This window comes from Stomoxys calcitrans, chromosome 5 (assembly GCF_963082655.1).
Source record: "Stomoxys calcitrans chromosome 5, idStoCalc2.1, whole genome shotgun sequence".
NCBI classification, from domain to species: Eukaryota; Metazoa; Arthropoda; class Insecta; order Diptera; family Muscidae; genus Stomoxys; species Stomoxys calcitrans.
In genome coordinates this window covers 104,494,518-104,519,788 of record NC_081556.1, presented here as the reverse complement: position 1 = coordinate 104,519,788, position 25,271 = coordinate 104,494,518, and the positions used below count along the sequence as shown (strand labels likewise).

The window sequence follows — 25,271 nt, the reverse complement described above, 5'->3', positions numbered from 1 at the left end:
GGTTTATATGGCAGCTATATCAGGTTATGGACCGATTTGAACCATACTTAGCACAGTTGTTGGATATCATAACAAAACACGTCGTGCCAAAATTCATTCCAATCGGATAAGAATTGTGCACTCTTGAGGCTTAAGAAGTCATGACCCAAGATCGGTTTATATGGCAGCTATATCAAAACATGGACCGATATGACCCATTTACAATACCAATTGACCTACACTAATAAGAAGTATTTGTGCAATATTTCAAGCGGCTAGCTTTACTCCTTCGGAAGTTAGCGTGCTTTCGACAGACAGACGGACGGACATGGCTAGATCGACATAAAATGTCACGACGATCAAAAATATATATACTTTATGGGGTCTCAGACGAATATTTCGAGTACTTACAAACAGAATGACGAAATTAGTATACCCCCATCCTATGGTGGAGGGTATAAAAAGGCGTAAGTTCGGCCGGTCCGATTTTTGGATACCCACCACCTCAGGTATATATGTAAACCACCTTTCGTCACTACACGGTGGAAAATGCTTAATTTATGCCCCCTTGGCAGCTATATCGAAATATGGTCCGATTTGGACCAAATTCGGCATGGAAATCGAGTTGTCTAATAAGTACAAGTCATGGTTTAATTTTGTAGAACAAAATATTGGCCTTTTTGGTAGCTATATCCAAAAGGCTGATCTCAAGCATATACGACACGGATGAGGAAAATCCTAACATAAGTCACTGTGTCAAATTTCAACGAAATAGGATTAAAAATGCGCAATAGGCCCAAGACTTTAATTCGAGAGATCGGCCTATATGGCAGCTATATCCAAATCTGAACCGATCTGCTTCAAATTGCAGAAAGATGTCGAAGGGCCTAACACAACTCGCTGTCCCAAATTTCGGTTGCATGGGACAATAAATGCACCTTTTATGGGCCCAAAACCTTAAATCGAGAGATGGGTCTATATTTTAGCTATATCTAAATTTGGATATCAAAGGGCCTAACACAACTCGCTGTCCCAAATTTCGGCGAAATCGGACCATAAACGCGCCTTTTATGGGTCCAAGACCTTAAATCGAGAGATCGGTCTATATGACAGCTATACCCAAATCTGGACCGATCTAAGCCAGATAACGGAATGATATCGAAGATATTAACTCAACTCACCGTTTCAAATTTTAGCGAAATCCGATTATAAATGCGCTTTTTATGGGGCCAAGAGTTTAAATCGAGAAATCGGTCTATATGGCAGCTATATCGAAATCTTAACCGATCTGGGCCATATTAAAACAAGCTATAGAAGGGCCTACCACAACTCACTGTCCCAAATTTCGGCTGCATGGGACAATAAATGCACCTTTTATGGGCCCAAAACCTTAAATCGAGAGATGTGTCTATATGGTAGCTATATCTAAATTTGGATATCGAAGGGCCTAAAACAACTCACTGTCCCAAATTTTGGCGAAATCGGACAATAAACGCGCCTTTTATGGGTCCAAGACCTTAAATCGAGAGATCGGTCTATATGACAGCTATACCCAAATCTGGGCCGATCTAAGCTAAATAGCAGAATGAGATCGAAGATATTAACGCAACTCACCGTCTCAAATTTTAGCGAAATCCGATTATAAATGCGCTTTTTATGGGGCCAAGAGTTTAAATCGAGAAATCGGTATATAGGGCAGCTATATCGAAATCTTAACCGATCTGGTTCAATTTGCAGAAAGATGTCGAAGGGCCTAACGCAACTCACTGCCCCAAATTTCGGTGACATCGGACACTGCATGGGACAATAAATGCACTTTTTATGGGTCCAAGACCTTAAATAGAGAGATCGGTCTATATGGTAGATATATCCAAATTTGAATATCGAAGGGCTTAACACAACTCACTGTCCCAAATTTCGGTGACATCGGACAACAAATGCGCGTCTTTTATGGGCCCAAAAACCTTAAATCGAGAGATGGGTCTATATGGCAGCTATATCCAAATCTAGACCGATCTGGACCAAATTGAAGAAGTGAATCGAAGTCCGTAACGCAACTCACTGTCCCAAATTTCAGCAAAGTCACATGATAAATGTTGCTTTTAGGGGCCTAAGACCCTAAATCGGCGGATATAGTCCGATATAGCCCATTTTCGAACTTAACCAGCTTATGGACAAAAAAAAGGATCTATGCAAAGTTTCAGCTCAATATCTCTAGTTTTAAAGATTGCAGAGTGGTTTCAACAGACCGACGGACGGACATGGCTAGATCGTCTTAGATTTTTACGACGATCAAGAATATATACACTTTATAGGGTCAGAAATTGATATTTCGATGTGTTGCAAACGGAATGGCAAAATGAATATACCCCCACCCTTCGGTGATGGGTATAAACAGGGCGTTACAGATTTGAACATAGGATAAACAACTATCCTCAGGGAAATTTGTTAGTTAAAATAGCAAAATGTTTAGCTTTAACAACAGAAATTATGCTAAGGTAGTAAAAAGGCGTTAAATTCCGTCTGGCCGATTCTTGGGAAACCACCACCATGGATTCTGATAAAAATGTCCACAAATGAACTTAGTTAAATGGCATATGTGTTTCTTACACACCAAATTTCTGCCAAATTAGCTGAAATTGAATTGATTCTAGGGGCCATAGAAGACTAATCGGGATATCGGGTGATGGACAGTACTTACCCCGCATTTTGGAAGTCATTATCAACCAATACTTACTAAAGATCAGCCAAATCGAATAACAATGGCAGCTACCAATCGGGGATCGGATGACGTTGGAGCTACATCAAGTTACAGACTGATTTGATCCGTATTTAGCATGGTTGTTGATAGTTGTAGCAGAACACTAGTTGCTAAATTACGGCGTATTCCTATAACGCGTGCGGCTTCCAAGGGCTCAAGATGTCAAATCGGGAATGTATCAGGTTATATGGAGGCCAACGTAATGTAGGGACTAGCATGTTTCCCAATGACGCTGAAAACATTTTCAGCGGTGATTATCCCCTCCTAATGTTGGCGACAGTTACTTTTGTGAGTTACTTTGCCATGTAAAAACTTTTCCCCAAAAAAATGTGGCACTGTGGCTCGCTGTGCCGGCTCGGCTATATAGAGGAGGCCCCTTATCATTAAGCTTAAAACTTGTATCGCACAGCACTCAGTGATATATGAGAAGATTATCCCCCATTTCTTAAAGGAATGTTCATTGGCAAATTTGCATTACATTTGCATATCAGGTTATAGACTGATTTGGAGCATACTAATCCAGAATATTGGAAGTTATAAAAGAAGTCTTTGTGCCGAATTTCAGCCATATGGGGTGAAAATTGAGGCTTCTGGAGGCTCGAGAAGTTAAATCCGGAAATTGGTTTATATGAAGGCTATATCTGTTTATAATCTGATTTGGTTCATACTTGACACGGATGTTGGAAGTCACAGCCGAAATCTTTATGCTAAATTTCAGCCCAATTGGTGGAAATTTTAATGCTTTTATGGGCTCAAGAAGTCAATATCGGATATCAACTTTTATAAGGAGCTTTAAACAAATCTGAACGATACGGGCTATTTGCGATTCCCGACGACCTACACCAATATGAAGTACACATACTCATTTAATTCCAGGCAGTCGCTTTTATGGCAATAGCTGCCGCGTCAGTGTTCGTGTTCATGCATTTTATACCCTACACCACTACTGTTGTACTGTGTTACAACTTTGTGCATTTGTTTTCAACGCTAAGAAGTAGAAGAGCTAGACCCATTGGTAAGTATACCGATCGGCTAAGAATCATTTGCTGATTCGATTTAGCTATGTCCGTCTGTCTATCCATGTATTGGGTTGCCCAAAAAGTAATTGCGGATTTTTTAAAAGAAAGTAAATGCATTTTTAATAAAACTTAGAATGAACTTTAATCAAATATACTTTTTTACACTTTTTTTCTAAAGCAAGCTAAAAGTAACAGCTGATAACTGACAGAAGAAAGAATGCAATTACAGAGTCACAAGCTGTGAAAAAATTTTTCAACGCCGACTGTATGAAAAATCCGCCTAATATTTTTGTGATCAAGGTACAGGTCGCATTTGGGGTCCGATTTTCATGAAATTTTGCAAAAGTTATTTTTTTTTTTTGGGTTCCAAGGACGAACGCTATTGATTTTGAAAAAAATCGGATCAGATTTGATAATACCTCCCATATATGAATATCTTTTATCCGATATGGCCTTAGAAGAACGTAATCTCCACTAGAGCTGGCAAACTATCGATATTCACAACACTTGATATTTTCGATATTTTTATTAATAAATATCGATAGTATCGTTACTACCAATAATTTTCCATTACCTATATTCAAAATGAAAATGAGAAGTAAAAAGCAAGAGATGGATTTATATAGAAGCTATAGCAATGCACAGACCGAATAAAACCAAATTTACTAAATTCAGTTGGATGTCATGAGAGAAATCATTTTACAAAGCTTAAGCCCATCCTCTGAAAATAGCGCCCTCTATAGGTGCAATGTGTTTAATAGGATATACTCAGTGTCGGATCGCTTATTTTTTGTTAAATTTTTCAAATAATTTAACTTTACCGATAGTATCGATAGGCAAAATATCAATCGATATTCAGACAAAAAACAAAATATCAATAGGTATCGATAGTGCCATCGATATTTTGCCAGCTCTAGTTGCCACAATTTTAGTACGATTTTAACAAAAATTTCCATGAGATGTTTTATTTTATGTCCCAAATTCATTGAGCATTTCATCAATATCGGTTTAGCCGCCTCCAGGCGCTTAGGTTGATGTCGGTTAGGTGTAACTGGTTCATGGAGTGGGTGCATTTCCCATCTTGCACTTACCCTAAGGGAGTATAGACGCACTTTCTGTGTTTCAAGTTGTTGTGCGAACATAGACAGCAGTGGGTCACAAGCGTCGTCGTCATCAACTTCGACGTCCACACCTCCCAACTATGTAACCCCGCCGACCTCTGCCGTGCTACAATATATACAACAACAGTATTTCAGCCCCAATATTACCGGGAAGTGTAACTTTCTTTCGATTGAATTGCAATGATCTCCGAAGCAAGATCGTCGAGATAGCAGATTTTATGAATCGAAAGAACATATTGATTGCAGCGATCCAAAAGACAAAGCTGGCCAACACCTGCAGCCTGCATAGTTGTCGATAATACAATGTGCAACGTAAGGAGTGCAGGTGGGTGATTGGCCTTCGTTGATACACCATTCCCTGCCGCGTAGACCCATCTCACCTGCGCTAGACCTAGAATGTATGAGGATAGCAGTCAATTCCGGTACTGCCGAAATACCAGCCAGTTAATGGGCAAGCCTTCAAAGCCTATATAAGGGGGCTACTATCTGGCCATAATCGTCTTGTTCTAGGAGACTTTAATGAGCATCACGATTCATGGCATTCTCCCCTAGTAGCAAATTGAAGGTTCCACGTTTTGCATGGTGAATGAGGATAACACCCCCCCCCCTGTCTTTGAACACCCTTATAGTTCCCCATGTCTGGTAAATGGGCAGAATGATCCCGTTACTGAAGCCTGGAAAGGACCCGAGTTTGTGGGTGTAGTTAAGACTCACCAGTTGAAATGACGCTTGAGGCACTGCTCCTCCCTAGCCTCGTTGGAGAATTTCCTTTTGCCGAGCATCAACATGGATTCCGAAGACTGCATAACACAACAACTACATTGCATGCCATCACCGCACACATTTGCCGTGGCTTCAATCAGCCCTGAACATGTGTTTAACCGTTATCGGATCTTGATTTCTTGAACCTTTAGAGGGAGCAGTTCTTATTCGATTTGGCTGAACTTTGCCATGAAGTGGTTTGGTTTGACCATCAACAACTCTGCCAAGCATGGTCCAAATCGGTTCATGACTTGGTATAGCTCCCATATAAACCGATCTCGGATCTTGACTTCTTTAGCCGCTAGAGGGCGCAAATATTATCCGATTTGGATGAAATTTAGCATGAAGTGTTTTGGCGTAACCGTCGACCACAGTGTTAAGTATGGTCAAAATCGGTTTATAACCTGATATAGCTCCCATATAATCCGATCTCCCGATAATCCTTCTTGAGCCTCTAGTGGGGGCATATTCTTATCTGATTTTGCTGAAATGTTGCACCACCACTTCTTGTAAGACGCTCAACATATGTATTAAATATAGCCTGAATCGGTCCATAACCTGATATAGTTCCCACACAAACAGGCCTTGCAATTTTATATCTTGAGCCACTATAGGGCGCAATTCTTATTAGATTTAGCTGAAATTTTCCACTTTGGTCTCCAACAGCCAAACCAAGTATGGCCTCAATCGGTTTATGGTATAGCTGAAATAGCATATCAATTCTTATTGATTATCCTTTTTTTGTCCATAAGGAGATATCGGCCAAAGATCTTGACAAATGCCATGGTGGAGGGTATATAAGATTCGACCCGGCCGAACATTGCACACTTTTACTTGTTTGCTGTATATATAGATACAGCAAATGAGTGCATATATATAAATCTTTAGCAGAATCCATTGTTTACTTAATTTTTTTACAATATTGATTTTTTTTTCTACTTTTCACGTGTCGAATTTTCTAAGCTAGTCTAATAAAAACTTGGTTAATCTTATCAAATACGGAAATTTGTAGAATCCCATATTTATCAATTGCAACACCTAGTGACTGCCCTCTGAGTGGACGAAATATTTATTTTGTTATAATTCCCAGAATTCTAGTATTAACAATTAAAAATGATAAAGTTTAACGATAATCGGAGCGCTGCTGTAAACAGTGTATACTAATATTTTAAATATTGTCAACTTTAAGATATTCACCAATCAATACGGAAAAGTAAACAAGGCGAATGGAAATAAACCGAAATTTATGGCTTATCCAATAGAACGGCAAAAAAAAACTAAACTTTAACTATGATAAACATTTTGAGAAAATTTGTTATGCCACAATATATCGTAAAGCACGTGTGAACACGTGTAAAGGCTGTTACAATCATATGCGAGCATCTCATGCCACATTTCCGTATCCCATATGATCTTTATTGGTCTAAGAATTTAAGTTTGGATGAAAGGTGTACTCCATTCTTAAAATACTTTATTTCAGCCCGCTATTCTCATGATATCTGATTAAGGGGTGTTTTCGGGGATGGGGTGATCACCCAGGCACTTGGCCCTGAAAAAATATCAGCATCGTGCTCTTCTTTCAAAAACCATTTATTTAAACCCCATATTGCCATTGGTTTAGGGGAGTCTACACGATGAGGCGTCCCCCAAACACATGGCCCAAAATAGGTTATCAAATTCGTTTTCTAATATTAAATACCACATATTGGCATGGTCTAAAAATGTTTACCCTTTGCGGGGCGTTTTGGGGAAGGGGAGATGCCCTAAATACATGGTCCTAAATTTGGATATCAAATTCGTATTCTACTCCCCAATACCTTTATTTGAGCCCCATTTTGCGATGGTCACTAAAAAAAATGCTGCTTGTGAGGTATTTTGGGAAAGGGGTTGACCCCCAAAAATTGGTCCCGAAAGTGGGTATCAATTCTTGCTCTACCCCCCAATACCTTTCATTTAATCTCCACATTGACATGGTCGGTATAGAGGTGTTTTGGGGATTAGGGTGGTCGCCCAAACACTAAGCCCCGAAAATATATCAGCAACGTGCTCTATTCTCATATATCTATATATCATTTATTTGAACCCCATATTGCCATTGGCCTCCTTATTGCAAAAGTCAGCAAATATATCCGGTTTGGGGTATTGGCCCTAAAAACTATAAATATTTAATTCCACTCTCTTTCCGACCCAAATTGTCTTGGTGAGCAAATACGTCCTATTTGGGGGTTGTTATGATGGTGGGACGTCCCCTAAACAGTTGGACCCTAATGTTGATATCAGACACGTGGTCTACTCCCAAATACCTTTAATTTGAGTCCCATATTTCCATAGTCGGCAAACATGATAGGCTTGGAGGTGTTTTGGGGGATGGGAGGCCACTCAGTGAGTTGGCCTTGAAAATATACAATATATCGGATTCGTGTTCCACTTTAAAAACCCTCTTATTTGAGCCTCATATTGCAAAGGACAGAGAATACTTACTATTTGGGTGGCGTTGTGGGGGTGGGGTGGCCCCATAGACACTACTACCAAATATTGATATCAGATTCGTGCTTTATTCCCAAAGACCTTTCATTTGAGCCCCATATGGCTATGGTTGTAAATTTGTCCCCTTTGAGGGATGTTTTTGGGTAGAGGCGGCCACCCAAACACTTTTTCCCATATTTGGATATCAGATTCTAATTGTAGACTCAAATACCTTTTATTTAAGCCCCATATTCCCATGGTCAGTAAATAAGTCCTGTTTGGGGGGTGTTTTGGGGAAGGGGTGGATCCTCAGAAACGTGGTCCCACATTTGGATATCAGATTCGTATTCTACTAGCAAATACCTTTCATTTGAGTCCCATATTGCCATGGTCGGTAAATATGTCCGATTTAGGGGTGTTTTGGGATGGTCCCCCTAGCACTTTGTTCGACAAATAGATATCAGATGCGTTTTCTTATCCTAAATACCTTTCATTTGAGTCCCATATTGTCGTGATTGATCTAAATATACGTTTGGAAGGTTTTAGGCTGGGGCATCCCCCCTAGGTACCCCATCCGAAATTTGGATATAAAATTTTTATTTTTAGGGTACTATATGAGAGCACACAAAATTTCGCTTAAATCGCACCACCCATCTCCGAGATCTGGCGTTTCTGAAAATTAGCGTAAGGGGGAGGGTCCGCCCCCCTTCAGATATCAAAAAATGTAGTACCCTATTTTCACCACGGGATCATTATGCACCATCTGTGACAATTTCAAGAAAATCGGTTCAGCCGTTTATGAGCCTATAAGGAACACACAAACAAACACAAATTGATTTTTATATATAAGATGGGGTCGCAGTTTAATAATTCGAACTATTACGAATGGAATGACTAGATTAGTATACCCCCATCCTATGATGGTGGATGTATAAAGATAAGGTCAGTCGTAAAAATCTAAGACGATCTAGCCATATCCGTCCGTCCGTCTGTCAGTTGAAATCACCCTACACCCTTCACAGATATTGAGCCGAAACTTTCCACAGATCCTTTTTTGTGCATAGGCAAGTTAAGTTCGAAGATGGGCTATATCTTGATATAGCCCCATATTGACCGAACTGCAGATTTAAGGTCTTAGGCCCATAACAGCCATATTTATCATCCGATTTCGCTGAAATTTGGGTCAGTGAGTAGTCTCAGATACTTCGACATTCTTCTTCAATTTGGCCCAGATCGGACCAGTTTTGGATTTAGCTGTCATATAGACCGATCTCTCGATTTAAGGTCTTCGGCCCTTGAGAGGCGCATTTAGAGTCCGATTTCTCTGAAATTTAAGACAGCGAGTTGCATTAGGCTCGTCGATATCCCCCTTCAATTTAGTCCAGATCAGTCCGGCTTTGGATATAGCTGCCATATAGTCCGATCTCTCGATTTAAGTTCTTGGGCCCATAAATATTAAATTTAGGACAGTGATAGCTGACTGGCCACTCGACATCTTTCATCAATTTGACTCAGATCGGTCTAGTTTTCGATATAGCTGCCACATAGCCCGATCTCTCGATTTAAGGTGTTCGGCCCATAAGAGGAGCATTTATTGTCCGATTTCGCTGAATTTTATGACAGTGGGTTGTGTTAGGCCCTTCGACACCTTTTTTTCAATTTGGCCCAGATCTGTCCGATCGCTAGATCGGTCTATATGGCACTTTTGAAGTTATATGACACGCTAACTTTAAAAGTTAGCGTGCTTTCGACAGACAGACGGTCCGATGGAGAAACGGACGAACATAGCACATAGTAGAATGACGAAATCAGTTAACCCCCATCCTATGGTGAAGGGTATAAAAATAGGTCATTCATGGGCCCAAGGCCTTTAGTCTAGAGTTTGGTCTATATTGAAGCAACTATAGCAACTACGATCCTATCGAAACCTTCGACCTTAGAGCAAGGACAAGGGGTCTAGTACAACTCACTGTTCAACATTTCAGCAAAATCGTGAAGTACATATTGACTCAAAAACTTAAATCGCTCAATCGGAACTGAAAACGGTAAGGTTGTGGAAGGGTCCATTATGACCCATGCAACCAAAAAAAGGACCATGTTCTGTGGATCTGGACCTTGAATATCCGAACTCTTGAAAGAGTAGATGAACTATACGCACTGGCGGATGCATTGGAAAAGTACGAGACAGATATTACTGCCTTAGATAAAGTGCGATAAACCGGGAAAGGCGTCAAAACAATACCAAACGGTAACGAACTATACTCGTACTATAGCTGCCATGACATAAGGCATGAATTTGGCTGCGGATTTGTCGTAGACTGAAACACCTTGTCTCCAGCTGAACTCCGGTGGATGAGCGGCTAGCCACAATCCGCATAAACGGCGAGTTCTTCAACATCAGCCTTATTTGAGCCCATGTCCAGACGCACAGTGGGATAGAACGAAAAAATAGTAAAAAATATTCCGTGTGAGAACGGGTTGAGATATTTTTTTGGAATTTGGAATGGTTAGAGCTGAGGTGCTGAGGTTTATGTGACATCTATATCAAAACATGCATCGATATGCCCAATTTACAATCCCAACCTACCTACACAAATAGGAAGTAAATGCAAATTTTGCCCATGCACATTCCATTAAGTAACAGAGGCAAACTTCTCACATATCAATACGTGTAGTCAGATTCAAGTTTAAGCTCAATGATAAGGGGTCATCTTTTTATAGCCGAGTCCGAACGGCGTGCCGTAGAAGGAGAAGTTTTTACATGGCATAGTACCTCACAAATATCGCCAGCATTAGGGGGGATAACCACCGCTGAAAATTTTATGATGGACTCGCCAAGATTCGAAACCAGGCGTTCAGCATCATAGGCGGACATGCTTAACTCTGCGCTTCGGTGGTCTCCAATATATACCTGAGCTATATACAAATCTGTACAGATTTCTACCAAAATTCGCATCTTTTGTGGTAGTCGTAGAAGACGTGTTGAGCAAAGTATGAGAAGATCGGTTGATATATGCAAAGGCGGTTGCAAAGGCTCGGGCGATGGATATATATGAGACATATATCTGTATCTGAACCGATTTCTATCAAATTCACCAGTATGTCTAGACTCATAAGAGGATCCATTGTGCCAAATTTCGTGACAATAGATTCAAAGACAATAGTTCAAATCGGACGAACATATATATGGGAGCTATATCCAAATCTGAACCGATTTTTCCCATTTTCAATAGGCTTCGTCTCTTGGCCATAGAAGATGACCGTTCCAAATTTGAAGACGATCCGATGAAAATTGAGAACTGTACTTTGTACACAAATTAACATGGACAGACCGACAGACGGACGCACGGATAGACAGATAGATGGACAATGCTAAATCGAATCAGAAAATGATTCTGAGTAGATCGGTATACTTATCAATGGTTCTAGCTCTGTTCCTTCTGGGTGTTACAAACAATTTCACTAAGTTATAATACCATGCAGCACTGTAGTGGTGTAGGGTATAACAATTTCATTTTGATTTCTTGAAAGGATTTGGGAATAATTTTTTGCCAAGTATTTTAATATGGAGTATAAGTGACCAAGGTGACGTATGATTGTTGACAAAATAACCAAAAAGTTTTCATACGCACCCAGGACCATTAAAGTAGTGTACATTGATATAATTTCTTTACCTTAATGGTCCTGGGTGCGTATGACAACTTTTTGGTTATTTTGTCAACAATCATACGTCACCTTGGTCACTTATACTCCATATCAAAATACTTGGCAAACAATTATTCCCAAATCCTTTCAAGAAATCAAAATGAAAGAATAAAAATGGATTTCAATCACGTAATTAATTGAACCAATTAATATTTTAATTGAAACTGCTTCAATCATGAAAATGATAATATCAATCATCGTTTTTGGAAAAGTAATTGAAATTTTTTTCAATTAAAAAAATTATTGAAATTTTCAATTAATTTTTTAATTGATCCAATTTTAATTTAAATAAAAAATGATTGACATTTTTAGAAAATTCCAATTACAATCTACATTTGGTACCTCTTGGAACATGAACTTGAGGTGCGTTGTTTGGGTAAAGGTCCGTGGGCAACCGTATACAAAAACTTTCCCGCAAGGGTCCTCCAAAAAAATTGGGCGTGGGTCCTCCAAAAAAAAAGTGGACGCTTAAAATTATTTTGGGATAGGAAGGAAACGTATACCTTCTTGCCGTCATTCTTCTAGCGATCGCACAGACTAGCTAATGACTACGTCCTATTAGTGTACCGTCTTTCGTCTCAATTTGCTTAGTCGGCAACCCATTGGCTACTGCTGCCTTATTGTTCTTCAGCCGGGTTACTGCTGCATAGACATCAATGTGAGAAGGCGTTTTAAATTCTATACCAACATCTGAGATTTGGGCTGAGGTATCCTCGTGGATAGCCACCACTATCGGATATCAACCTTTGAGAAAATATTCTTTCTATATTCTAAGCACATTATTTATATCCTGATACAAGATTTCCTTGATTGTCTCTGCAGTAATGTCCTTTCGCAACATTGGGAAAGAGGTCCGTAGACTTTTTAACTTTTAGGATTTTCATGCATTAGTATTTGACAGATCACGTGGGATTTCAGACATGGTGTCAAAGAGAAAGATGCTCAGTATGCTTTGACATTTCATCATGAATAGACTTACTAACGAGCAACGCTTGCAAATCATTGAATTTTATTACCAAAATCAGTGTTCGGTTCGAAATGTGTTCATTCACCGTTCAGCGATGAGGCTCATTTCTGGTTGAATGGCTACGTAAATAAGCAAAATTGCCGCATTTGGAGTGAAGAGCAACCAGAAGCCGTTCAAGAACTGCCCATGCATCCCGAAAAATGCACTGTTTGGTGTGGTTTGTACGCTGGTGGAATCATTGGACCGTATTTTTTCAAAGATGTTTTCAAAAGAAAGTTTTGTTTCTTGTCTCCAAAATCGAAACTATGGACTTTTGTCCGATCATTTCAATTTCCAAGACAAATTCTACGCTTCATTTTCACATACCTCTGTCTACGCGGAAATAAGCATTTTCCAAATACATTCCTTTTGCTTTCAACAAATCAACACTTTGCGATAATCTCAAAAGAAATCGCATTTTATTATGAGCTCTCCATGTTCAAATCAATGCACACGCATAGCCATTTGTTCAACAGTTAATCTGATTATAAGGACTTCAAAGTTGGGCCACTTACATAGATAGACTTTATATAATCTGCGTCATAACCCAATTCCTGCGAATTTTAATGACTGATTGCAAGTGGGAGACGGCAGCGGCAAGATAACAAGTTTACCTGCCAAATATGGAATATGACCTGAGTGCAATCTTCAAAAAAATAAGAAAAATAAGCTAAAAGCCAAAGTGCTCTCAACAAACACCGCAAAGCGGCTAGAACTATTGGTTTGTTATCTTAGTTGTTTTTTTTTTTTCTTCTTTTGGGTGTTTTAGTTTGAGCAAACCTATTTCTGTGGGTTATCTGCTTTGGACTTAAGACCACTCGTTAATTCCCTCAGTAAAAAATAGCAATAGTTTACACGAGCCAACAACAATCGAGCGCCTTTTATAAGCATGAAATTTATTCGAAACTGCTGAAAACAGGTTAAATAAGAGATAGGGTGGGCGGCCACGTTTATGTTTGTTTCCAATTTTTGCTTGCAATAACCACCCATTGTCAGAATATTATGTTAATAATTTGAGGAGGGTGGGGTATTATCCCCAATTCTGTTTGTAATGCCTCACAAAATTGTTTTAAAATGCTATTAAATGGAAAACTGGGATCGCATATCAACTGCAAATTCCTAAGAGGATTTAAGGAAATTTGCTTTATTTTGCAAATTGCAAATTTTGCCCATGAACATTCCACTAAGGAACAGGGGCAAACTTCTCACATATCAAGTCACAAGTTTAAGCTCAAACGGCGTGCCGACGTGCCACACCTCTTTGGAGAGATGTTTTAGATGGCATAGTACCTCACAAATGTTGCCAGCATTAGGAGGGGAAAATCACCGCTGAAAATTTTTTTCTGATGGTCTCGCCAGAATTCGAACCCAGGAGTTTAGCGTCATAGGCTGACATGCTAACCTCTGCGCTACGGTGGCCTCCTGTTTTACTTTATTCCCACGAAATGTCGAAAGTTTGAGCAGTTTTAGTAGGGCTCAAATTCATCAGAACCCTGTATCCAACTGAGCAGGACAGCATATCAACTGTTATGCGTAAGATATCAGGGTAATGTGATTGCAAATTCGTTGGATGATTTAAGAAAATTAGTTTTTTTTATATTCCCACGAAATGGCAGAAAGTTAGAGTCGTCAAGTATTTTGATGGGGGGGAGGGCAAATAGGTCTGGCATAAACCCCAGTAGACGGAAGGTCATGTTAGGTTGGAGCGCACGGGACTAGCCTGCCGCAAAATAGACTGTCCCTCATAGAGTGGCATGGGGTTTCCTTCTCCTTAACAGGAGCAGACTTCGTTCGGAACAACTCTTGACTTCTTTACCAATGCTCCGGACAATCCCATGATGACTGCGTTGGTTCAGTAGTTCCAGCTTTAATGCTTATCTTATCTACCTTTCTTCCTCTCCTTTTGAAAGGTTTCTTGGCAGATACTGAATCGGGCGGCGTTCTTCTCGACTTCAGCCAAAAAATGTTGCTTCCAGGGGCTCAAAAAGTCAAATCGTGAGTTCGGTGTACATGGGAGCTATATCAATTTATAGACCGATTAGAACCGTAATTCACACAGTTGTTCAAAGTCATAACGGAACTCTACATGCAAAATTTCGGCCAAATCGAACAAAAATTTTGGCTCGCAAGAGCTCAAAAAGATCGGTTTATATGGTAGCTATATCTAAATCTGAACCGATATGGCCCATTTGCAATCCCCTCAAACTACATCAATATTAGGTATCTGTGCAAAATTTCAAGCGGCTAGCTTTACGCGTTCGACCGCTTTCGTGATTTCGACAGATGGACGGACGGACATGGCTAGATCGATTCAGAACGACAAGTTGATCATGAATTTATATAATTTGTGGGGCCTTAGACGAATATTTCGAGGTGCTGCAAACGGAATGACTAGATTAATATACCCCATCTTATGCTGGTGGGTGTAAAAACAGTCAAATAGGAAAAAACAAAATGTCAAAAAGTTTTATTCACCAAGCCCCATTGTGCATGTGGATTTTACAATCCAATAAATTACAAATTCGATTTCATAAAAGGTTTCAAATGTGTGTGTATCACTTCCGGAACAGGTTGCTTATTCAGGGGACACCTTTTGGCTTCTTCAAAAATTCGCTCATAAACATTACCATCATAGGAGCCCAAAGTTGAGAAAAGATTACGGTCATGATGATCAAAGCCATCACAAATGACTACAGCATCCGGACGAATGGCTTCAAGAGAGTCCTCAAGACGAGTTTGTAGAGAACGAGTTTCGGCCTCGCAAAGTTTGTGGACCTGAAAATGGGGGAAATAACCATAAAATTAACAAGAATACTAAATCTCCCACTCACCCTTAGTACTTCATGCATGTACTTCAAAACAGTTGATATCATAAATAATTCCAAAAGATTGCCCAAAACTTTGTTCAAGGCCGGACTGCGGGATTTTGAATGGGGCCCGGTAACCTCCTCCAAAAATGTGGCAGCAACAAAACAAATGCCATGTAGCTGAAAGATTTGTTTCGAACATACAAATCCTAATAAAAAATCTCTCTTACTTACCTCTGCCGCTTGTGTCAACTCAATGCCTGTACTATTGGCCGCTTCAGCTTCTGTTTGACCTGCCTTAAGGCGTGCCATTAGATTTTCATAAGTAATGTGAGTTTTGCTATAGAAAATCTTACTCAAAAGGCATTCTCGATTTCAAAAATGTTTACTTACTGTGCAGTGGCTATTTGTAGAATCTTCAATAGATCCTCCCAAGATCCCGTCCAATGGCAAAGTGACTTCTCTTTAACAGCATTCTGCAAATAAGCCACTGTAGGAGCCAATTTCTTGCCAGCCAAAGCAGAGCGATAGGATTTCATCAAAAATCTGCCCACTTGCAACAGCAGTACGGTATTCTCTCCTTCGTAGGTGCATGAGGCTCCCACATCCAAATAGATGTTGCCAATATTCGAAGAACTCAAATAACCATGACCACCACAGGCCAAACGCAGTATATCAACGCCTGCCATTGTGGTCGAAGTGCAGAGAACTTTTAAAATACAGGACAACGAGTGCATTTCCGGCAGACGGCTAAACTCTCCATGCTTTATATCCTGCGAGGTTGTCTCATACAATTGATAGAGTTTGGTAAAGGCCAATTTATAGGCTATGCTGTTGGCAATCTCAGGGAAAAGTTTCTTTTGTTGAGTAAGATGATCGATGATTTGGACTTCGGGTTCACTGCGAAACAGGGAAATTATTTTATGGGAAGAGAAAAAAGGGATATCACAATAAAGTTTTTATTTCATGGGAATTTAATTTTCAAAAGAGATCTTAGAAAAACAATTAAACAAGTTGTTGAACACACCGTTTAACCTGTTTGCAGTGAATACCCCTAATTTTTTTTTGTCATATTATTAACTAGCCATTTATATTATTTTTGTGACATACTCTTGAAATCGCCTTACTTGCATATAGTCACATATCTTTTTACTCCTTAGATCTTAAGTCAATGATCTCTTTCTCTCGCTTCCCGCTTAAAGCGAGCTTTTCATATTGTTAGTTGTACAATCGCAATCAAAAAATAAAATTGTAACCAAATTCACTTTGTGTATTTAATTAACAATAGGCCAATCGGGGAGAAATGTACATCTTCACCTACATCTAGGTTAGGGTTAGGTTAGGTTGAAAATAGAGTGCAGATATTAATCCGCCCCATGACACTATGGACATACACCTAAGCCAGTAATCGGCTTGTTGTTCGCTCTAAAAGCTACAAAGTAACCTCTAAGAAGAAAATTTTATGTTAGGAATTCCGTCCTAATTACAAAATCCTTAATTCTTTTTCCATACCACACCCCTAAGTTGGTTCATGTCTGGTATTGTGTCGTCACCTAAGTGCCGGTATCTGTTAGACGCGAAAACCGGGCAATGACAAAGCAAATGCTCCAACGTCTCATTATCTTCCCCACATGCCCTAGTCCTCGTAGTCCTATATGTGTCCCCTTATGATACCAATAGCTATACTGACCTCCTTCTTGCTTCCTTTCAGTAATAGCCTCGTCTTCTCACGATCAGGATCCCCCATAGGATGTTCGCCGTCCGTTTCTACCGACCGTTTCGCTATTCCACAGGGTTGCGTGCGCATTCATCACTCTCGCTCTTATCTCAGACTGCGTCGATTCGAAAGGCTTCGGCAGTCCTCTGGCCTTCACCGCCAAATCGTCCTTACATTTCTCCTTACTTCGTTATGGCTCGGCACCCAAACAATGCGCATTTTGCCATCCTCAGAGAAGTCGTTAATCTCCTTCTTACACTGCAAGACTGTTCGTGACCTTACCCTCCCGGGTTTTATAGCCCTTATGGCAATTCTACTGTCGGTAAAGATGCTCACACTCGACGTCCTCGCATCATTACCACACCACCTCACACGTTCTCTGATCGCCCGGATCTCCGCCTCCAAGACCATATTATGGTCACGCAGTCTAAGACAGATATCAGTCCCTGGGTTCTCAATGTATACCCCCAGGCCCACTCTGTCCTCAAGCTTTGATCCATCCGTGTAACATGATCTTCCAGATGACAATACTAGGGTTCCGTCAATCCAAGACTGTGCCGATGGCAGCAGTGCCTCGCAATCGACTTCAAGGTTCATCTCAGGTATCCAACCGGAAAGCTCTTCCCTTCCTTCCAGCTTAACTATGGTCGCCTTGATTATACCGCGATGGTATGATGCGCTCCCATCCTCAATCCATTCTCCCATCACCTTAAGTCTCATAGCCGCAGTGGCTGCCTTAATCTTAATCTGTATGTCAATGGGTCAGATATCTGGAATAGTCTCCAGTGCCCTAGTGGGCGTGGTCCTCATCGCTCCGCCTATGTCAAGACAGCATGTTCTCTGAACCTGTTGTATGGTCCTTATGTTGCACTTTTTCTCCATAGAAGTCCACCAAACTACTGAGGCGTAAGTAAGTATTGGTCTAATTATGCTCTTGTAGAGCTAGTAGACTCTCCTCGAATTCATGCCCCATTTCGAGCCTACGGCCCGTCTACATAGTGCCCAACATCTGTGAGCCTTCTCGGTACGCTCCTGAATGTGACACTTCCAGCTCAGTTTTCTGTTCAAGATCATATCTAAGTATTTGACCTTGTCAGATATCGAAATCGTTTTATTGAGGAAACGTGGTGCATTAAATTGGCCCACCTTCGTCTTCCTCGTGAAAAGGTTTATTTCAGTCTTCTCTGGGTTAACATTGAGACCTCTGGATCTAGACCAGTCATATGACATATGTAAGACCCTTTCGGCACTTCTGCATAGTTCGTTGGGATCCTTACTCCTTATCGTCAGTCAGCATCCGTAATAGGTCATTTATGGTGGTCACCCATAGGAGTGATGATAAAATCCCCCCTGTGGTGTGCCATGTGCCACTTTCTCCCTTATATTCACGACATGGGACACACAATTTACCCACCTATTGCTAAGCAACAGGTGAGTATCCAGTCTATAGGGACCGGGTCCATCCGGTACTGGTCTTAGGATTGGATCAGTGTGTCGGTCCGCACATTGTTAAATCGTTTTATTGAGGAAACGTGGTGCGTTAAATTGGCCTACCTTCGTCTTCCTCGTGAACAGGCATATTTCTGTCTTCTCTGGGTTAACATTGAGACCTCTGGGTCTAGCCCAGTCATATGCAATATGCAGGACCCTTTCGACCCTTCTGCATAGCTCGTTCGGATCCTTACCCCTTATCGATGTCCTCGATATCAATGCACACCGCCAGTGTGTACGTCTGGGCATCAAAGGATTCTTCTATTTTATGCACAACCTCGTGCAGGGCAGTTTCCACTGACCTTCCCTTGACAAAGGCATGCTGTTTGTATTTGAGCAGTTCGCTGGATGGCCTACTCTTTATCATGGTGTCCACAATACGTTCCATGGTTTTGAGTAGAAAGGACGTAAGGCTTATGGGTCTGAAGGCCTTTGGTGTCACATAACTTGCCATGCCGGGCTAGGGTATAAACACCACCCTTGCCAGCTGCCAGGCTTTCGGAGTATATACAAGTCCTAGGCACGTTGTGTAAATTTGGGCCAAATGAGGCGCCAAATAGACTGCCTCTTTCTGTAGTAACGCCGGATATATTCCATCAGGTGAAGCTCCTCAAGGATTCCTTCACCATAAATTCCGTAATTAAAAACCTTCGACCAACGTCATTATTTCAAGAATACGGTGTCTCCGTGAGTCCCGTCGTATCCTGTGGAAAATGGGTTTTCATCAAAAGCCTTAACATGTCCTCCATTCTCTCTGCTCTCACTCCCATGTCGTCTACTAAAGTTTCAGTTTGGACCTGGCTTTTTGAGAGAAACTATTTGATATTGGCGGTGTCATTAACACTATCTACCTGTTCGCAGAAAAGCTTCCGGGAGGCACGTTTTGCCGCTCTGTAATCTTATTGTATTCCTTGAGCCGTGTGTAATACAAATAACCGAAAACTTCAGCTTTTTTTACGACGTGCTCTGTTAAAAAGTCTGCGGACCTCACCTGCATCTAAGGTCATATATTATTTATCCCCATAATCCCTCCTACGGCACGGGATTATTCAGAAGTGAAAGGTTTACAAGTCCGCTTGGCGGGGTTACGCACCCAAAGAAATATTTATACCATACGGCTTTGACTTACTTTGGGTTAATGGGACTTTGTCTGCGCACTGCCGAATATCTGGTGGCTATGGTAGCAGCCATTGACAGCTGTGTGGCCACATTGCGAACAATGAGACAGCGTATATAGACCATGGTAAAATAGGTCAATACAGATACAGGACTTTGAACAAAGGTGCCATCACGATGTACCTGGGAGTGACGCATCAACATATTGGTGCGAGGTATTCGCACATTCTTCAGACCCAGATAACCATTATTGACCCCAGCAAAGCCCATTCTTTTGCCAATATCACCAACATCCACACCAGGCAAAGGCGCGTGCGTCTCCATATCACGAATAGGTACCACAAACATGGCCAAGCCTTTGCATACATTGTCAATGTACAAATTGGCGGGCACTATGCAATGATTGGCCGATTGACCCACTGAAAAATAAAAATTGAACAAATAATTAAAATCTAGTCATTCTTGGGAAAACCCCATATACTCACTTCCTCCTGGCCACCATTTATAGGAGCTTATTGTTGGCGTATTCAGAACAAACTCATCGGTGTGATGATCAAAATCGGCTCTAGTCTCTAAACCCCTTATAAAAGTCCCATGTCCCAGTTCAGTTTGGGCATAGGCAGACGTCATAGAAAAACTCTGGCAGGCTTTTCCAAATTTTTCAAATTGTTCATCGGTACCCTGAATGCGAATACATTCGATTACCATACCACAGTGTACGGCGAGGGGATTACCCGCAGGCATGGCACCCCATAAAACTGAAGAACTGTAATAATTTTGTAAAGGGGGGTATACTAGGATAAATTTAATGGTAAAGATGAAACACTGAATATTTTTGTTAAATTTATATTTTAACAACTTTCGGGTTATATTTTTGGGACATAAACGACTATAAACACAGGTAAAAGCGCGTTACATTGGGTTGGGCCGGATTTTAAATACCTTCCACCAAAGGTGGCATTTGACACGTTCTTCGAATGCAAATGCAAATGTGCCTATGAACATTCCTTTAAGGAACAGGAGAAAACTTATCACATATCAATAAGTGTTTTTCGAATCAAGTTCAAGCTCAATGATAAGGTACCTCTTTTTATAGCCAAGTCCGAACGGCGTGCCACAGTGCGACACCTATTTGGGGGGAAGGTGTCTGCCATACCATTTTTATACCCAGCACCTTAGGATGGGAGTATACTAATCTAGTCATTCCGTTTGTAACACCTCGAAATATTGATCTGCGACCCCATAACATATATATGCTGGATCCTTTCGACATTCTGAATCGATCTAGCCATGTCCGCCATCCGTCTGTGGAAATCACGATCATGCGCAAAGCTAGCCGCATGAAATTTTGCCCTGATACTAAGTATTGATGTAGGTCGTTGGGGATTGCAAATGGGTCATATCGGTTCAGATTTGGATATAGCTGCCATATAAACCGATCTCCCGATTCGACTTCTTGAGGCCTTACAAGCCGCAAAGGTTTGTCCGATTTGACAGAAAATTTTGTATCCAGGCTTCCGTTATGACTTCCAACAACTGTACAAAGTATGGTCTAAATCGGTCCATAACCTGATATGGCTCCCATATAAACCGATCTCCCGTTTTGATTTCTTGAGTCCTTACAAGCCTCAATCTTTGGCTGAAATTTTGCATGTAGTGTTCTGTTAAGACTTCAAAATACTATCCCAAATACGGTCCAAATGATTCTATAACCTGATATAGCTCTCATGTAAACCTGTCTTTCGATCATCATTGTTTAATTCTTTGGTAGAATTTCCGGACTTCATTCTGACTCCTGTACATCTCAATTCACTCGCACTTTCCATTTCCTTTTTCTTTCTGCCGAATAGACGTTTTCCTCTCTCTCATTTTCTCTCGATACCTCTCCTTCATCTGACGCTTTGCTACTGATTGCAGGGTTGCTCTGTATGCCGCATTCTTGGCTTCAGTAGCATCTCGATACTCTTGGTCGTACCGTGGGTTTCTTGGAGGAGGCTTCCGATACCCAAGTACGGACTTGGCGGAATTTTCCATGCAGTGGGCAATAGTTTGCCACTGCGCCGTTATATCATCGGAACAAGGAGTGCTTTCATCGAGCAGTTGGGTCAGTCGAGTGGAGTATGCCGCTGCCATTTGTTGTGTTTGTAGCTTTTCAATGTCCAGCTTCCGTCCAGTGTCGGATCGTACTTTATTCGACATGTTCAAACGACATGCGCGAACCTTTGGAGCAACAAGGTAATGACGCGAATCTATATTTGCTCCACGGATCGATCGTACATCTAACACGCTGGATGAATGCCTTCCATCTATCACAACGTGATCAATTTGGTTTCTCGTGTTTTGATCGAGTGACAGCCATGTGGCTTTGTGAATATTTTTATGTTGAAATCTGGTGCTACTAACTACCATGTTTTTTGCTGCGGCGAAATCTATCAGCCTCAACCCATTACTGGACGTTATCTCGTGGAGGCTAAACTTTCCGACTGTTGGACCAAAAATGTCTTCCTTCCTTATCTTCGCATTACAATCTCCCAGTACGATTTTAATATCATGGGCGGGGTAGCGGTCATATTCTCTCTCTAGGCGCTCGTAGAAAATATCCTTGGTCTGCTCGTCTCTGTCTTCCGTCGGGGCATGGGCACAAATAAGGCTGATGTTGAAGAATTTGGCTTTTATGCGGATTGTGGCTAGCCTCTTATCCAACGAAGTAAATTTGGAGACAAGGTATTTCAGCCTCCGACTAACCACAAATCCACAGCCAAATTCATGTCTCGTGTTATGGCAGCTATAGTATAGTTCGTCAACGTTTGGTGTTGTAGTGACGCCATTCCCAGTCCATCGCACTTCCTGTAAGGCGGTAATATCTGCCTTGTACTTCTCTAATACATCTGCCAGCGCGTATACTGCACCTTCTCTATAAAGAGTGCGGACATTCCAGGTGCAGATCCGCAACTCATGGTCCTTTTTTCGATTGCATGTGTCGTCAACGTTGGAGGGCGTCCGTTTTTACTATTCCTTTGTTTCTCATAGTAGTTGTTATAGTTTTCCGGGCGGGTTACTGGCCCAGCGCCCCAATCGCATGGGTTTTGTGAAATTGCACATGTTTCCCTCGTTGTGGCGAGCCGCTTGCTCCAAGATCCGACGCTCGTCTCCCGCCGGCCCTAACCTGGGAACAGACGCTGATGTTGGCCATTGGTTATTTGAAGGCGCCAATAACTCGCCTTGTCATATGGAGTACCATTGGCACTAAGTATTTAATTAAGAGCCAGTGCCACCTGACTCCTCACTGAGACTCTCCTCTCGAATGCAGTCTCCTCGACTGCATTGCGCATTTGCAGCTACTGCGCAATTGCAGCTACTCCGCATAAAAACGGAGCTGTCCACCATCCGCAACCTGTCGACGCGCCCGGTAGCTTTCAGCTTAGCTTCCCGTGATAACGATGGACACCACACAAGTCGGAGCTCAAAGCTCCAGCCTGTGTGGTGCTCATAGTTATCCCGTATCGGCCGGGATAATTAACGCCAGTAATACTTACGGCTATATATCGGTACCATCGTAATTACGTTCCACTTTCAGTTCTTGTATTTTTTTGGCTAATTTTATGAAATCCTTAATGGCAGCATTGTAAATCTCTTCGTGCGATAGATTTGGAAATCTGTAAATGTCCTCATCCAAATCATCTAGTATGTGCAATTCTGAAATGGAAGTTTAAAGTTATCATTTGTATATAAAAGATAACAAAAAAAAAAATAAGATTAGCCTTATTTGCAATGCCAAGGCCTTATCAAAATCAATTTCTTATCTTTAAATAACCCAATATATAAAAACAGTTGAAGTTATTACCACATATACGATAGCAAAATTTAACAATGGTCAATACGATGGCCACCTAGGTCAAGGTGGTATTTTAACGATATGAAAAATAATTTTTGAAGTTAGAAAATATATAGTTGGATTCTGGTACCCCTAATCCTGGAGGTAGGTCCTTGGCGACAAGCATTCCAAATGTTTAAAGAGTGACATAGGAAGATTGATCTTTATGAAACCTTGTTCGTGATGGAGTTCAATCGCAATAGTGCGATTGCCTTATATTTAGCTGGTAAATTACAACGAGCTATTGTTGGCGAACTCAAATACCTCAAAGTGAACAAAACGTATATCTCACCATAAATGCACAAAATGATGCTGGTAGAGTTGCCAAACACCATCGTGGAGGTCCCAAAAAACTACAAAAGCACTTGAAATGGTTCGACGAATGATGGCTCGATTTCAACGAAATCCATGCCGATGTGGCTATCAATTGGAGGCCTTCAGCATTTTCGCTGAGTGCCTGGGTTCAAATCCAGGCGAGAACATCAGAATAATTTTTCAGCGCTGGCTTTGTCCTCCTAATGCTGACGACATATGTGAGGTACCATGCCATGTAAAAACTTCTCCCCAAAGGCATGCCGTTCGGACTCGGCAATAAAAAGGCGACCCTTTTCATTGAGCTTAAACTTGAATCGGACAGCACTCATTGATAATTTTAGAAGTTTGTTTTGAAATTTGCAGTGGCTATCAAATGACCACATAACTGAAAATATTCCTTGAAAGGGGATGCGTCATATATTGAAAAAACGAGCTCAAGGTTAAGGCTTACAAGTTCCAAAAGGCAAATAATCTTACACCAACGCAAAACTCGTTGCTCGAATGAGCAAAGTAGTTGCTGTGATTGTATGAAAGTGATGAATTTCCGTACGTCGTTTTCTCCGATGAGAAAAATTTCCCGATTAAGCAAGTAATAAAATCTCAATGTTCCAGCCTGTGTGATGCGAACAGTTATTCCATGCCGGGCGCTGGTAATATGCATTAGCATCACTTTCCACAATGAGGCTCTTTGTCCCAGCAGAAGCCACTTCAACCAGCAACTTGAGGCCTGAAGGTGGCATCTCCGAACCGCCATATATAGCCAGCCACTATTGAGACTCATTTATTTCCAGGCTGGCTACTACTGAATCTTCAGTGTTTAACGACGGAATAAGTAAAACATTTAGACTACTCTTTGTCAGAACACTGTTCTGCACTATCTGCTGACCTGCACCTAGAATGTCCGTAAACTTTATAGTGAAGGTGCAGTATTAACACGGCCGTATGCTTTGGAGAAGTACAAAGCAATTATAGCCTTACAAGAATTACGAGAATTGGAGGCCACCGTAGCGCAGAGGTTAGCATATCCGCCTATAACGCTGAACGCCTGGTTTCGAATCCTGGCGAGAACATCAGAAAAAAAATTCTGCTGTGGTTTTCCCCTCCTAATGCTGGCAACATTTGTGAGTTACTT

At 41.1% G+C, this 25,271-nt stretch overlaps 1 protein-coding gene across 1 annotated transcript; it reads right to left on the bottom strand.

Annotated features, from left to right (window-relative positions):
* Nucleotides 1-15,333: 15,333 nt before the first annotated feature.
* Nucleotides 15,334-23,639, bottom strand: LOC106094282 (probable peroxisomal acyl-coenzyme A oxidase 1). The gene is made up of 7 exons (XM_013261485.2): nt 23,487-23,639; nt 20,436-20,716; nt 19,964-20,369; nt 16,020-16,526; nt 15,861-15,966; nt 15,651-15,806; nt 15,334-15,594 (listed from the first exon to the last, which is right to left on the bottom strand). The coding sequence occupies exons 2-7, from the start codon at nt 20,692-20,694 to the stop codon at nt 15,334-15,336; spliced, it is 1,695 nt and encodes a 564-aa protein (XP_013116939.2). The 5' UTR covers nt 20,695-20,716; nt 23,487-23,639.
* Between the last annotated feature and the right edge of the window lie 1,632 nt (nt 23,640-25,271).

Bases quoted from the DNA above. Each gene is read 5' to 3' on its own strand.
- LOC106094282 (XM_013261485.2), bottom strand. From the start codon at position 20,694: ATGCCTGCGGGTAATCCCCTCGCCGTACACTGTGGTATGGTAATCGAA. The intron at 15,967-16,019 runs GTAAGTAAACAT...GATTTTCTATAG, and splicing joins CTACAAATAGCCACTGCACA to CAAAACTCACATTACTTATG. The intron at 15,595-15,650 runs GTGAGTGGGAGA...CCCCATTTTCAG, and splicing joins ACATGCATGAAGTACTAAGG to GTCCACAAACTTTGCGAGGC.